This window comes from Cervus elaphus, chromosome 1 (genome assembly GCF_910594005.1).
Source record: "Cervus elaphus chromosome 1, mCerEla1.1, whole genome shotgun sequence".
Classification (NCBI taxonomy): domain Eukaryota; kingdom Metazoa; phylum Chordata; class Mammalia; order Artiodactyla; family Cervidae; genus Cervus; species Cervus elaphus.
The window spans coordinates 41,770,509-41,785,423 of NC_057815.1; the positions used below are offsets into that span (position 1 = coordinate 41,770,509).

General features: G+C 54.5%; 1 protein-coding gene across 9 annotated transcripts in view; it reads left to right on the top strand.

Moving 5' to 3' along the window:
- Positions 1-14,915, top strand: part of CEP164 (centrosomal protein 164) — a 74,401-nt gene that overhangs the window by 48,599 nt on the left and 10,887 nt on the right. For 6 of the 9 annotated variants that reach the window (XR_006340674.1, XR_006340673.1, XM_043900082.1 and 3 more), the window contains exons 11-17: positions 2,093-2,178; positions 3,151-3,318; positions 4,016-4,153; positions 9,462-9,671; positions 13,260-13,391; positions 13,502-13,718; positions 14,674-14,751. Coding sequence is in view for 7 of the 9 variants with exons in the window: in XM_043900082.1 (XP_043756017.1) it covers positions 2,093-2,178; positions 3,151-3,318; positions 4,016-4,153; positions 9,462-9,671; positions 13,260-13,391; positions 13,502-13,718; positions 14,674-14,751 (1,029 nt within the window). In the remaining 2 variants the exon portion in view is untranslated. The remainder of the gene's footprint in view (positions 1-2,092; positions 2,179-3,150; positions 3,319-4,015; positions 4,154-9,461; positions 9,672-13,259; positions 13,392-13,501; positions 13,719-14,673; positions 14,752-14,915) is intronic. The other 3 variants (XM_043900118.1, XM_043900134.1, XM_043900143.1) reach the window with 3 other exon arrangements.

Here is a 14,915-nt window from a genome sequence, read left to right on the forward strand (position 1 = left end):
CACTGCACCTTGTTACCCATCTTATATTTTAGTTTGTGAAATAGATTGGCCTGTGGGAGGGGAGCTCTCTGCTGAGCATGGTGTGATCTGTAGGGAAGACAAGTTGCAAGTTGAGTCCTGGAAGGGGAGGAGGCGGGGTGGGAGAAGGACGCCCGCCCTGCCATTGTCTGCGGGCTCTGCCCGGCTGATGCGATCAGGAATGGCAGCGCTGGCAGGGAGCCCTTCTGCTGCGGGCACCGGGAGGCACTCCCAGGCAGCATTTCTATTTTTAATGTAATTTGGGGGGAGCTGGCTTTTAGTTCAGACCCTGCCCTTCCTCACCCATCCAGATGGCAGAGTCGGCCACAGCTGCTGGGGCTCAGGCTGCCAGTGGAGAGACGTGGGGGGCTGCGGGCACGGGGCTGGGGACACGGAGGTGTGCCAGCGCGGCCGGAACCCCGCCGGGGAAGATGGAGTGGGCTGTCTCCAGCCCCACCTCTCCTGTTAACCCTTGTGTGCCGGAACAGACGGGGCCCCTGTGAGTGTGACAGAAGGAGTGCAGGTCCTAGGATGGGGACTGGCACTGGCGAAGCTGGGTTTCTTTTGTCCCCCCCACCCCCCCGCCTGCCGGGCTGGGGGAGAGGAGGAGGAGTGTGGGGAGAGGAGGAGGAGTGTGAGGAGAGCTCATGTTTGTAGCATGCCTTTTTTGGGCCGGAGTCGGGCTTTAAAGTATATGATCTCATTTAATCCCCACTAAAAGCCCTGTACACTGTGGTTCACTATCTCATTTAAAAAAAAAAAATTTATTTATATATCTTTGGCTGTGCTGGGTCTTCACTGCTGCGTGGGCTTTTCTCTCGTTGTGGCAAGAGGGGCCCCTCTCTAGCCGTAGCGCGTGGGCTTCTCATTGCGGTGACTGGTGACTTCTCTTGTTGAATGTAGCACAGGCTCTAGGGCGCGGGGGCTTCAGTAGTTGCGACTCCTGGGCCCTAGAGCACAGTCTTTTTTTTTTTTAGAGCATAGTCTTAATAGTTGTGGCGCACAGGCTTAGTTGCTGTGGGCGTGTAGGATCTTCCCCCTTCAGGGACGGAACCTGTGTCTCCTGCACTGGCAGACGAGTTCTTTACCGCTGAGCCACCCGACCTGGGGATTGAACCTGTGTCTCCTGCGTCTCCTCCATTGCAGGCGAATTCTTTACCATGGAGCCACCGGGAAAGCCCAAGGGAAGCCCTGCGATCCCATTTTGTAGTGGAGGAGGTGCTGGAACTAAGGGTTAAGTCCAGGCTGACTGCACTGCTATACCCCTGTCACCTCACCCCTGCAGAAAATTGGTGAATGTATTAAGAATAGTCCTTTTCACCAGCTTGCTAACTTTGCCCAGACACCCAAACTTTAAAATGAGGTTTGGGCCTGACTCTCTTTGTTTCTTCTTTGCACTGTCTGGCAGGTATAATTCCTGATTAGGAAGGGGGTGTCATTGTCTACTGATGGCACCTGGGTGTCGGGGGATCTCAGAATGGTGCAAAGGAGCGCTCCGTCTTCCTCCCTTCCGGTTGCCCTCACGGTGCCCTTCTCATCTGGAGTATAGCTGTCTCTCGTTTCACCACGTCTCCATCTCTCCAGGAGATTTCCACTTTGATGCACTTTGTCTGCCGTCCCCAGTCCTGCTCACTGAATTTCAGCATTCCCGATGATCAGTGGCTCTGGCGGTCGGGGGCCTGTGGATTTGGGGTGTTCACGGACGTCTCTGCTTTCTCTCTGCAGCTGGCAGTGAATGTTTCCACCTGCAGGAGGCAGGATTTTCTTTTTCTTGTGTGTCCTCCTTCAGCCTGTGGCTTCTGACTCTGCCTGCAGTGGCTGTGGTATCTGACTCATCCTCCCCAGGGCAGCAAGGCCGGCTCTGGGAACAGCTGTGAGCCTGGGGGCTTAGCCAGAGCCGCAGGGGCTTCGTTGTACAGTAGACAGGCCTTCTCTTCTGCATCCCAAGTGGTCCTCTCCCACCAAGAGCTACTTCTCAGTGCCTCCTCCTGGCATGGGCGTCAACTGGAGGATTAAAGAACCCGATGCAGACCCCCTACCCCAGTGTACATTTTCCACTGCTGCTTGTCTGCAGGCCCAGAAGTTTGGAAGAGAAGACAAGGATGCCAGCCAGTCCAGCCAAGAGGAGCTGCAGAGCAAGCAGTCCGGAGTCTCAGAGAGGTACTGTGTGTGGGAGGCGGCCCTTGGGGACTTTGGGATGGCGTGGACTTGGGGCCAGAATTCCTGCCTTTGGCCTACATGCCTCAGTGTGCGCCAGTGATGAACTCACTGGATGGCCTTGCAGAGTTTGTGCGTGTGCGTGCGCACGAGTGTGTGTGTGTGTGCGCACATGCACAGGCAAACCAAGACAGAAGTGGGAGGTACTGCTGCAGTGTTTGGTGGGACTTTGTGGCCATAGCACCATTGTGGGGCCAGGGCTCTGTCCTCTTCACCCAATTGGATGCAACCTCGTGTGTCCCTGGTCATGGGTCAGGGCTGGATAGTCTGCTAGAGGTCTGGGGGACCAGGCTAGAGGATCGGTGCTGCAGCTCAGGGCTCTGAGCCAGGCCTAGCCACATCAGAAATGGCTGCAGCTGTGTGTGTGTATATGCGAGAGAGAGATTGAGAGACAGGGGCTTCCAGCTTCTCAGGCCTGGGCCCACGAAAGAGAAGGGTTGCCACCCTGGCAGGGGAAGGGGGTGGTCATTCTACTTTTTGAAACTTGAAAAGCTATCAGCATTTTTACTTCTTCAAAGCTTCAGCTTCATGTATTTTCTATAGAGTGACCATTTGAGCCTGGCTTCTATTTTTCTCCCTCTTTTCTGCTCAATTCTTCCATCACTCCCCCCACTCCCAGACCCCAGGGATGGTGGGGATAGATACACCCGTGTATGCCCAGATGTCACTCCTGGGCCATGCAAATGCAGCCTCCGGACCTGGGAGGGCTGAGTCCAGTCCAGGCAAAGGGCGAGCTCAGTAGGGAGCTTGTCCGTCTTGCTTTTCTAGCTGTGTTGCCCTCCATGGGCTCTCCATGGAGGTGGGGCCAGGACTGGGGTCCAGCCTGGAGGCGGCATGGACCTGGGTCCACATACTCCACTCTACAGTTCTCCTGCTGCTGTCCCAGTGGAGGCCCTGACTCTGCTCTCTGCTCAGGTTATCTCCCCCTCTTCTGCCTGAGGAGCGGCTCCAGAGTCTCCTTCACAGCCAGGCCACCGACGAAGGGCCTCCGCAGGCCCCAGAGGGGCAGCCTGAGCGGAAGGAGGCAGCAAAGCCTGAGGAGGGCTCTCTGGGCAGTCCCCCACCCTCTGTTTCCCTGCAGAGGTAAGGGCCGGCCAGAAGCCTCCCAGGGTTGGGGGGCAGTGGGTCTGGAGAGGTGGGGAGAGCAGGGGGCGGGTTTGCAGCCTAAGCAGCAGCAACGGAGGTTTCTGGTTAGTGCTTCATAAAAACTGAGGAGGGAGGAAATTTGCCTCTTCCTAGTCTGCAGTCTACAGCTACAATCGGGGTGCACAGACTGGTTAGGGGAACTTAGAAACTCCGACACAAGGAAGTATCTCTTCTAACCCAGCCACCCCCTGCCAGGGGGTGGGGCAGAGTCTGCTGTCACCCAGGCTGGGCGGTTCCTGCTGCGGGGCGACCACGTCTCCTGGTCCCCACCTGCCAGCCCCCTTCTTCCCCATGATCATCCCACCGCTAGTCATTCAGCAAGCCCCGGGGGTGGACGGAGCCCTGCTAGTGCTGGGCCCCAGGTCAAGGAGGTGCGGTGCCCTGGGCTTCCCCCAGGACGAGAAAGACGCTGGCCTTAGAGCTCACTCGGCTGGAATGAGTCACTGTGGAGGCAGAGCAGCAGCACCCACGGAGCCCCTGCTGCGTGGGGCAGTGGGCAGCGGAGCTGAGGCCTGGGGCCTGAGACCGCACATCTTGCTGGGGCTGCCTCTTCCCTTGGCCCCAAGTGGGATACACCTGGGAGCCTGTCACCTTCCGCTGGTTTTAACACAGTTCCTTCCTTGTTGCTGTCAAGGGAGGTGCTCCCAAGCCCACCTGCTGCCCACAAGAGGGGCGAGGAACGGCGTCCCCAGGCCGAGGGGCCAGGCCCTGGGCAGGAAGAGCCCGAGGAGAAGGTGGCGGTCAGCCCCACCCCGCCAGGCTCTCCAGAGGTGTAAGGGCCAGTTTCCATGTCTGTCCCTGTCCTCCATTGTGTGGATTGCTTTAGTGCCCATCGTGTCTTGGGTGGTGGGGAGAGGGTGCTCTGGCCCTGGCTCAAGGAGTGGAGTGGGGGGAAAGTGAGTGTACCCTTGGTTCTGTGTGCAGCCTTGACCCCTAAGCAGCCCTCAGGGCTCCCCTCGTCAGCCCCTAGGGTATGAGGCTGGAAGCGAGGGGGCAGAGTACCTGCTGGGTCATTAGCAGAAACCTGGTCAACCACGTTGTCCACTCTATCAAGCAATGTTTTCCTTTAAAAAATTATTGTGGTATTTATGTACCTGGTTGTATGTACACGTGAATTGTACAAGTCAATGAATGTTTATATACATGTGGACCATATCACAGGCTTCCCTGGTAGCTCAAGACAGTAAAGAATCTGCCTACAATGCAGGAGACCTGGGTTCGACCCCTGGGTTGGACAGATCTCCTGGGGAAGGGAATGGCTACCCACTCCAGTATCCTTGCCTGTAGAATTCCATGGACAGAGGAGCCTGGTGGACTGCAGTCCATGGGTCGCAAAGAGTCGGACCTGACTGAGTGACTAACACTTTTTACACACCGTGTCACAACCTCCCAGATCTTTTAGAACATTTCTGTCCCTCCTGTAAGCTTCCTCGGGCTCCTCTCCTTTCAGTCCCTCCACCCCAGATCATTACTCTTCTGGCTTCTGTCCCATAGATTCATTTTTCCTGTTCCCCGACTTCATTTGAATGGAATTATCCAGTACACAATGTAGATCTTTTGTGCCTGGGTTCACAGCTCACCTACTCTGTTGCACTTCTAAAACTTAGAAACCTTTTAGCTCTTCTCCCCCTCTCTCGCCCCTTTTATAGATGAGGAAACTGAGGTTCAGAGGGGCAAAGGGATTTGCCCAAGGTCATATTGCTAGTCGATTGCAGAATTAGATCTAGATTCTAGTCTCTGGAGCCGTTGACTTCTGTCTCTTGGTCTGCAGTCACTGTGTCTTTTCCCTGCGTGGTGTCAGGGTTTCAGGGTGATACAGTTTTTCCTGCCTGTGAGCTGAGCAGTACTAAAGGATTAAGAGTCCTCAGGATTGGGGCTGACTGTTGAGCAGAGACAGGTTCATGCACTGATTACTCACAGTAAGTGTCGCCGAGGGCTGGCGGGACCGAGAATGCACATTCTCCTGTAGAGCTCTGTAGTGCTGAAGGAGTGATGTAGGGAAGGGCTGGCCCCCTTTTCAGGTGGTGATCCAGCCCATCCAGCGCTGGTGACAGCCCTGCCCCTGGGGAATGACATGGCTTTCCCTGGTCTTCTTGGTGTCTGTGGACAGCCAGATCAGGTTGCTTATGATGAGGACAGGAGGTGAGCGGGCTTCAGAAACAGGACCCTCTGGGTGGAGGTCAGGGGTCAGAGGGCGTTTTCACAGGGCTTCTGGGAGAGAAGTTGGGCGGTGAGGCTCCTCCCGGCCACCCGGGCTGACAAGTCCTCTTCCCTGTGTTTCTCCTCCCATCCCTGCGAGGCTGTCCCTGCTGGGCCTCCCTCCCCTTGACCCCACAGGTTCAGTTTACACGGTGCTCTTAGGAGATGTCTTCTGCTCCTTTCCTGGAGTCTTCTCAGGCTCTAGAACTTCCTTGCTATTGACCTTTACAGCTGGCTTCAGAATGGATTTGTTCTCTGGGTTTCGTGGGGGAGTGACGCTGTGCCTCATTTGTATCCATGGAATTATAATTTGCAGAGGTGACTGAGTGACAACACAGAGGGGCCGATGCCACTCAAAGAAGAATTTATTCCTTGTGTTTCCAGAGGGCATGCCCTGCCAGGCGGGGCCACGTGGGGAAGGACCAGAGTTGGTCAGGAGGGGAAAGAAGCGAGAAGGAATTGCATGACCCGGAGCTCTTATTGGGGTTTTCTTGGGAAGCAGTGGGTGAGGCGGGGTGAGTACTCGAGCGATTGTAGCGGGGGAAGTTTGAATAATTTTGGATGGGTTTGGGCTCTGGGCATGGTCTCTGGTTGCCTGGGGCCCGGCCCTGGGTGATCTGGGGCATGGGAAATAGATTAAGAGACGGTAGGGGTGGGTTTGCTTAAGGAAAGACATATTCCCTTTGCTGTCTATAAAGATTGCCTGGTCCAAGGAGGGGCACCCTCTCCTTGACCAGCCAACTTCTTCAGATATTGTAACACTGTAAAATATAGAGAATAAAAAGCATGATTAGGAGAGTCTGTCACCGGCATGGATGTTGTCAAGAAGAATCAGGAGGGGTTAGGAGCACAGGGAGGTCAGAGTGCAGGCGGGGCCAGCAAGCAGCCACTGCTGTGTGTGCTTTATGGCTGGAAGGCCCGGGTCTGGGAAATAAGCATATCCTTCCTTCTGTCTTCCCAGCATCCTTCATGAGGTGTTTGTAGAGAGAGAAGGCAAATGCATTAAAACCACTGGGCTGGAGAAAGAGACTCGCAGACTTAGAGAATGAACTTATGGTTGCGGGGAAGGGATAGCTAAGAGAGCTTGGGATGGACAGGTACATGCTGCTGTATTTACAATGGATAACCAACAAGGACCAACAAGTTTCATGTATAGCACATGAAACTGCTCAGTGTTATATGGCAGCCTGGATGGGAGGGGAGTTTAGGGGAGTATGGCTGAGTCCTTTGACTCTCCACCTGAAACTGTCACAGCACTGTTAATTGATTATACCGCAATATAAAATGGGCTTCCCTTGTGGCTCAGATGGTGAAGAATCTGCCTGCAATGCAGGAGACCCGGGTTTAATCCCTAGGTCAGGAAGATCCCCTGGAGAAGGGAATATTCTCCAGTATTCTTGCCTGGAGAATAGAAGAACCTGGTCGGCGCAGTCTATGGGGTTGCAAAGAGTTGGACACAACTGAGGGACTAACTAACACTTCAGTATAAAATAAAAAGTTAAAAAACAAACAAAAACCACTGGGTTGAAAATGAGTGGAGACAGAATCCCTGATAGCGATCCGAGTTTTAGTGGTGGCACGGCCGCGTCAGGACCCTGGGTACCACAGCCCTCCACCCTCTCCTCCCTCCCTGCCCGTCCCTCCTCGCTTTCCCTCGTATGTCTCAGAGTAACTCGGCCGGCAGCCTGAAACGACGTTCTGCTGAGCCTCCTCTTGGCCACTCGCTGTTGGAAACTGGGTCTCACTGATGGTGATACTTGAGGAGTGGCCTAGAAATCGGACCTGCCTCTTCCCCTGGAGGCTTTGACTCCCCAGGCGTGTCATAGATCTTTCAGGCTCACTGTTGACTGCATTGGACCTAAGCTGGGAGTTTGGGATACTCAGTCTTGAAAACAGGGACACAGCGAAGAGGCCCACTGGAAAAGCAGCCCCGATCTGCCTGCATGCCAGGCGTGCAGGCAGGCTCACCGATGCGTGCAGCCTGGGTGCACGCAGTCACGCCGACTGGTGCTCTGTCTCTTCGCAGCATCTGTCCCTAGGGCCCCACATAGCTCCGCAGCCCGCAGGGAAGGGAGACATTAAAAGGTACTATCTCAGGGAAAAAAAGATGTTTTCAGCTCAGGTTGGAAATGAGTTGGAGGGTTGATGAGGCGGAGAGCTGCGGCGGGGTTGGGGGGAGGCTCTTCCCAGGGCGGGATTCTCAGAGGAGGTGGCGGCTACATCTTACATCTGCCTCAGTCTGGGCTGCGTCAGGGGACTGAGAGGAAGCGGGAATTGGAAGGAGGGAGACGGGCTTGGGAGCAGAAGGGAGCTGAAGACAGAGCTCAGGACCATTTCTGGTCTGAGTCACGATTTTAGGAAGGATCTCAATTTTTCAGAGACTTTTGTGTGTTTCTTCTGTCTCTGGCCTCAAGGGGGCTGGAAGGGAATTCCAGAGCCCTCGTTTCCTTCTGCTGTGCTAGTCTGATCCCACCCACCGCCTTCCATCTGCTGCAGAGCAGGGGCTGAGGGCAGAGGGGCTTCTGCATCCCCAGCAGGCTGCTTCCCTTCTCGGACCCTGTCCCCACCCCTCCTTGATTCAGACCCCTCCTGCATGCTGCTGTGGTCCACTTGGCCATGGTGCCAGGCCCTGCCACAGGCTGATCATCGCGGGAGAAGGTGGTGCTTGCGTGGCCAGACCAATTTCTAATGTAAGCTTTAAGGACCTGGGACTGCACATGCATCCTTGCCTTTAGGAAAGCCACTCTGGGAGGCAAAATACTTTATCCCACTTATGTTTCCATTGCTTAAAATGTTCTTGGGGTTTCTCTTTGGCTGTTTCCTTCAAGAGCCAAAATATGCGCAACAGAACAAGCTTCATGACTTTGTAGACATCTCTTTAACCAATCCCATTGTTCCTTATCTAACCACCTGCCTTTTGCATCCCAGTCAGAATTCCTTTTACCCATTTTCACACGGTGAATTCACTCTAAGCAGATGAAGTTGTGGCACTGTTGAGGAGATATGGAGCCTGGCATTTCGGATGTGCCTCTGCTACTCTCTGGCTTAGGGAAGGGTCTCCTGCCTGGCTCTCTTGGCATTGTGGAAAGAGGTTGGGCATTCCTGGTCCTCCATGGACTATTCTGGGCCTCAGGGCTAGGAGACATGCTGCTGCTGCTTCTGCTGGCTCATAAGCATTGACCGCTGTTCAGTTTTGAGAGTCAGGGAGCAGCCTCTGGGGACTTCCCAAACTGCTGGCATGAGCCTCAAGTAACAGGGAGAGCACTGGTAGGAGACGGAACCAGGGCCATGAACCCACTCGGGAGGAGCCCATGAGGGACAGAAGTTTGCCCTCTTCTCCTGCCACCAGCTCCTGAGCCATGTCTCAGGGTGTTCACTCCGGCCACAACCTACCCAGTCCCCTGAGAGCCTCCTATGCGTCATCCCACTCCTTAGGCACTTAGGCCCTCCCTCACATAGCCACAGTAGAGCTTATCATATAGAATAGGGGTCTCCAACCTCCAGGATCTAATGTCTGATGACCTGAGGTGGAGCTGATACGGTAATAATAGAAATAAAGTGCACAGTAAATGTAATGCACGTGAATCATCCCCAAACCACCCCCCAACCCCTGATTTGTGGAAAAATTGTCTTGCATTAAACCAGTTCCAGCAAGGTTGGCCAGAAAGGTTGGGGGCCGCTGCTCTGGAACAGATGCTGCCCTTGTGTTCGAGAGGGTAGCCTTGCTGCTCGCCCTCAGGCAACCTGACATGCACGTAGGACTCCTGACCGGGGGCCCTCTGTTAGGGCTCCATGTGGGCTGTTCAGTATCTGTATAAACCCTGGTGCCAGAAGGTGGGTGAACAGTAAACCGAGTGAAACGCTGCTCCCGCCCTTGGCAGGCGATCTGCAGAGCCCGTGGCTCCCCGGGAGCAGCTCTCAGAGGCCGCGCTGGAGGCCACGGAAGAGGCGGCGGCCCGAGAGCTCGCGCCCGAGCACACACGGCTCCTGGAGTCCAAGCGAGAGAAGATGCAGCGGCTGCGGGAGAAGCTGTGGCGGGAGGAGGAGGCGGAGGCCCTGCAGCTTCACCAGCAGAAGGAGAGGGCGCTCAGGTACTGCCGCCCCCTGGCCCAGCCACGGGGATGCCTGGGCCCCTCCAGGACGACTCCTCCCTGGCCCAGGAGGAGGGGTGGGCTCCCTGGCCAAGACCCGTGCCTTTCCTTTTTTTGGGAAGGGACTTGAGAGGCATGATAGTAATGGGGATGGCTGGTATGTTTTGAGAGATTACTCTGATCCATGTGCTTTATGTCTGCTAACGCGTTCAGTCCTTGGAACGGCCCTTATGAGGTGTTGTCATCGTCTATTTTGTAGAATTTATAATATAGATGAAGAAGCTGAAGCACAGGAAGGTTAAGTAGCTTGTCCAAGGTATGGAGCCTCATAAGCAGCAGAGCCTGGATTAACAGTCCAGGTGGTTTGTCTCCAGGGCCTGTTTCGTTGTTTTTTTTTTTTTTTTAAACACCATTCTTTGTTTTTTTATTTTGGCTGCACCATGCAGCATGGAGGAGTTTAGTTCCCTGACCAGGAATTGAACCTGTGCCCACTGCAGTGGGAGCTCGGAGTCTTAGCCACTGGACTGCCAGGGAAGTCCCCTGTTTTTGTTTTTGAATAATTTTTATGTATTTTATTTTTGGCTGCACTGGGTTGTCATCATTTTGCACGGGCTTTCTCTAGTTTTGGTGAGTGGGGGCTGCTCTCTTATTGCAGTGGAGCGCAGGGCCTAGGGCACGTAGGCTTCAGTGGTTGTGGTTCCCAGGCTCTAGGGCACGGGCTCAGTAGTTAAGGCGCATGGCTCAGTTGCTCCTTGATGTGTGGAATCTTCCCGGATCAGGGATTGAACCCGTGTCCCCTGCATTGGCAGCTGGATTCTTGCTCACTGTGCCCCCAGGGAAGTCCCAGAGCCTGTTTTCTGAATGACTATGACGTCCTCTCTCCTGGGAGTCGGGGCCCTGTGGGGACCCAGTGAGATTGGTAGGGACCATGTGATAGGGTGTGAGGTGCTCTTGCCCAGGACCCAGAAGTTTCTGTTTGGGTTCCTACTCTTTGAATAGCTGACTGGCAGGCCCTCGACAAATGCAGCACGTAAGCTTAGGCTGGGCCTGTGTGTGTAGGATTGTGTGTTTCTGTGCTGGAGTTCTGGTTTTTATAGGAAAAGGCAGTTGAGGGCTGGCATGATGGCTCCACAATGAAGTGTCACCGGGTGTCCTTTAATCCCTCTGTCATCGTTAGTGCTGACTTTTACTCTCAGGCGCTCTTTATAGTCCAGTGTAGCTGCTGGATCTCCAGCCATCGTATCTGTATTCCAGGCAGGAAGTATAGGGGCCCCTTCTAGCTCATTCAGTCCCTTCGAAGGCACTTTCATGGAAACTTTACCCAATAATTTCTGTTTATATCTCACTGGCCACTCCTGCTTGCAAAGGGTGCAAAGTTGACTGGGGAATGTAGTCCTCTAGCTGGTCTCTGGGCCTGAGAGAATAAAATTAGGGTTCTCTTAGTAAAGAATAGTGGGAGAATGGATATTGAGAGGGTCATAAACCATCTTTGTCACAGTCCCAGGATGGGGAAAGTGCTACGAAAAGATGTTAATATGTTTCACTTACTTGGCAGTTAAGCTAAAGGCTGAATCTTGTCCTCTTGGACAGAAGATCCCAAAGTGCTGTAGACTTACTATTTTTATATCATACATGGCAAAGACTGTATAAAATATTTATGCTTAATTTAGAGAAACTAACAGAAAACCAGCACCCAACTGCCCGGAGGCTTGGGGACAGTCTCTCTCATTAGCCCAACACAGGCTCTGCTGACCAGGGTCCATCCTGTGTCACCCCTCCTGGGTCCCCCTGCCAGAGAGCACCCCAAAGTATAGATGGTCCCAGGCATCCTCCTCTTCTAGCCACCTGGAACTTGGGGAGGGGGCCTCCCAAATAGAGTGCAACTCAGCTTACCTTGAGAGGCAGTGCCTAGGAAGAAATACTGGTGGTATCTACCTACCAGGCTCCTCTCTCTCCCTGGCCACCCTGGGCTGTGCTGACTGCTTTCTGTCCCTTCCCGAACTCCCCAACTTAAGAGGGGCCTCCCAGAGCCCTCCTAAATTGTAGTGAAAACCAGCCTGTTGAAAAGTATCTGACTCAGGGCCTAAAACATGATAGTTGCTCAGTAAAAGCTGACTCTTGGTTATATTTTCAGTTGAAATCAGTACAGTGTTGGTGATCTTGACTAAGTGATTTCTCTGTGGGCAGTGCCTTGCCTGGCTTTCTTCAAAGTAGTTTGTCATGAGAACCCTGTTTCTATTTACACATGAGCCTTTCTGAGGGGTAGGGTCTCCTCTCTCCTGGGAAATTACCACTTGGTGGAAATTTCTGGAAACCACAGTGGACCTTGTAGCAAATATTTCTTGAATGAGAATGCAGGCAGGCAGGCTGACGCTTCGTTTCTTAAGTTATGAAACAGACTGAGTTTAGTTGTAAGATGAAGAGAGGAGAGTGTTGTAAAATGCAGGACTTAACTGCTGAAGACCTTCCATTCTGTGGTGATATGTGTAAAATTTAGCCTTGGGACAAAGACAAAGGGTTTCTGGGGAATCTAGCAGGAAGAATCTTTAAATTTTCTATCATTACGGAAGAGAGCAGTGGTGTTGATAGTCGAGAATAGAGAATGATCCGGTCTTTTCTGGCTCTGGAATTCACTGCAGAAGCTTTTCCGAGAGATTGTCTTCTGAATCATGTTTTTCTCAGGCTTGAACTCCCTGAGTGTGCAGCACCGGTCACATGACAGCCCCTGGTCACGTGCAGGCTGCGCGAGGGTTGTCTGGTTGGGATGAGATGGTCACCATCTCGTTGGTCTGTGAATAAGGGACCCCTCACAGATAATCAGAACTTGCTTGTAGTTTGGGCCTGGGTGATACTGCCCAAATTCAGCCAGCCCTCATGGAGTCCCTACTTCCATTTCTGTTACTGTGCTTGGCACTTGGGAGACAGCAGATTTTAAGACAAGATTCCTTCTCTTGAGACACTCCCACACCTGTAAGGAAAACACACATACAAAGGCTGAATTATGGTGTGATGTTATGCATGGCACAGAGCGGCATGGATAAGAAAGGTCCCCATATAAAGCGTGATGGGAGCTGAAAGAGGATTGGTGAACTTGGAGAGAGTTGGAAAGGCTTCGAGAGGAGGGCGATGGGTGTTGAACAAGGAACACGGGTTTGTCAGGTAGGAAAGGGGATTCTCAATGAGAGAACTGGCTTGAACAAAGGCCAGGAGGCAGGGAGGAGTGTGGTGGGGTTTGGAGGTGCTGGCTCATGTGATGTGGCCAGAGCTAGGTTGGGGTCAGACTGGATCCAAGCTTGAGTAAATGCCTCCCACCTGGAGGCAGAGGAGAACCTTTGGCAGAAATGCTATTCTGGGATCACAGAGCCTGTAATCTGCTTCCTGTGGCAAAGGGCAGGTGGAGTTCGTAGCCCCTCTCGCCCTGGGAGGTATTAAAGGCAGTAGGAGCCAGAGGCTGAGGTTAGGTTTGTTCTTAAGATGTAGGAAGCTTCACAAGCAGGCTCTAGGTTTTTGGAGACTGAGAGCCAGGGGTTAGGTGTAGAAGGGGGAAGGCCTTGTGGTCCCACCAGCAAACTTGCCTTTGCTTTGCAGTTCCCTGAAGGAGCAGCTGCAGAGAGCCACCGAGGAGGAGGAGACCCAGATGAGAGAGCAGGAGAGCCAGAGGCTGTCCCGGCTCCGCGCCCAGGTGCAGTCCAGCTCGGAGGCTGATGAGGACCAAATCAGGTGAGTGCGGGCTGTCGGCAGCCCGGCCTCCCCGGAGGCTCTCCCCTCTCTGCACCCACACCCCTGCAACGTAAGTGCCCAGACCCACCCCCACCTCCTTTTCTGCCCAGGGCTGAGCAAGAGGCTTCCCTGCAGAGGCTGCGAGAAGAGCTGGAGTCTCTGCAGAAGGCCGAGAGGGCCAGCTTGGAAGAGAGGAGCAGGCAGATGCTGGAGCAGCTCAGGGAAGAGATGGAGGCTTCGGAGAAGAGAGAGCAGGCTGCCCTGAACGCGGAGAAGGAGAGGGCCTTGCAGCAGCTGAGGGAGCAGCTGGAAGGGGAGAGGAAAGAAGTGAGTGCCCCCGTCCACCCCTGTGTGTCCCTGGGGAGGGGCTGGGTGCTGAGGAAGAACAAGAGCCAGCCTTGGTGCCCAGGGGAGCCAGTAGTGCGGGGGTCTGTGAAAAGGGGCACGGAGATGTTGGGCTGGCCGTCTGGGCCCATGTGGAGCCCACTCGTCTCAGAGCAGATGCTGCCCTGGTCTCCACGGCGGACAGAGGGCACAGTGGGATCCAGAGGCCCCCCTCCAGGGCCTGCTGGGAGTTGTCAGCAGCAGAGAAGAAGTTTGAAGGGAAAGGACCCGGGGGTTTGGAAAGACTCCATGACTGAAAGATCTGAAACCAGACCAGAGGTCTTAGGACGAAGGTGCAGCGTCCCCGTCCTCGTCCCTGAGGGGCAGCTGTGATGACCTCTCATCTCTCCTTCCCACCCCTGCCTCAGAGCGAGAGGCCAGCTCACTCAGGGGGGTTTGTTCTCCTTTGTCCTCACTCCCTGTCCCTCCCATCCAGTGGTCTGTCTCTAGGTAAGAGGCTGAAGTAGGTAGTAGGTCAAGTGGAACTGGTGTTTTATTTTGGTTCTGGGTGGAGTGTCAGTTCCCAGACCAAGGGAACCTATGGAGGAGGTCACTGTGCTGCCCGTGCTCAGGGAGACGGTACTGAGCCTCCAGGCCTCCTGGCCCTTATTCACAGGCAGGAGTGTGGCCTGGGTACTGTGGTTTGGCCCAGAGGCCCGAGGGTGGAAGGGCCATGACCAAGCCTCACTGAAAGGTTCCCTCCACTCTGGCCTCCATGTCCCCATTTGCTTGCAGACTTGAGGGGCAGCTGTTTTGGAGGAATACAGACGTGCCTGCAGTTGCCCTCAGCCCCTTAGCTCAGGGGGCACTGGGGATGGTCTTCCTGGCTTTTGCTCGGCCCAAGGTCAGAGCCTGGCCAGCCTGCCCTGGTCCTCACGGGCCCTGTGTTGCACCCCAGGCAGTGGCAGCACTGGAGAGGAAGCACAGAGAGGAGCTGGAGCGGCTCTCCTCCTCGTTGGAGGCGAAGCATCGGGAGGTGAGGGGCGGCGGCCCTGCCTGCCGGGCAGAGCTTGGCATGCTGGTCCCTGGGCTCTGAGCCTTCACAGCTGGGCTGGTCAGCAGAAGAACTCACCCCGACACCGTCCCTGCCACTGGCCTCCCTCTCCTGCAGCCCTGGGGGCTGGGTCCCTGGGAAGCGAG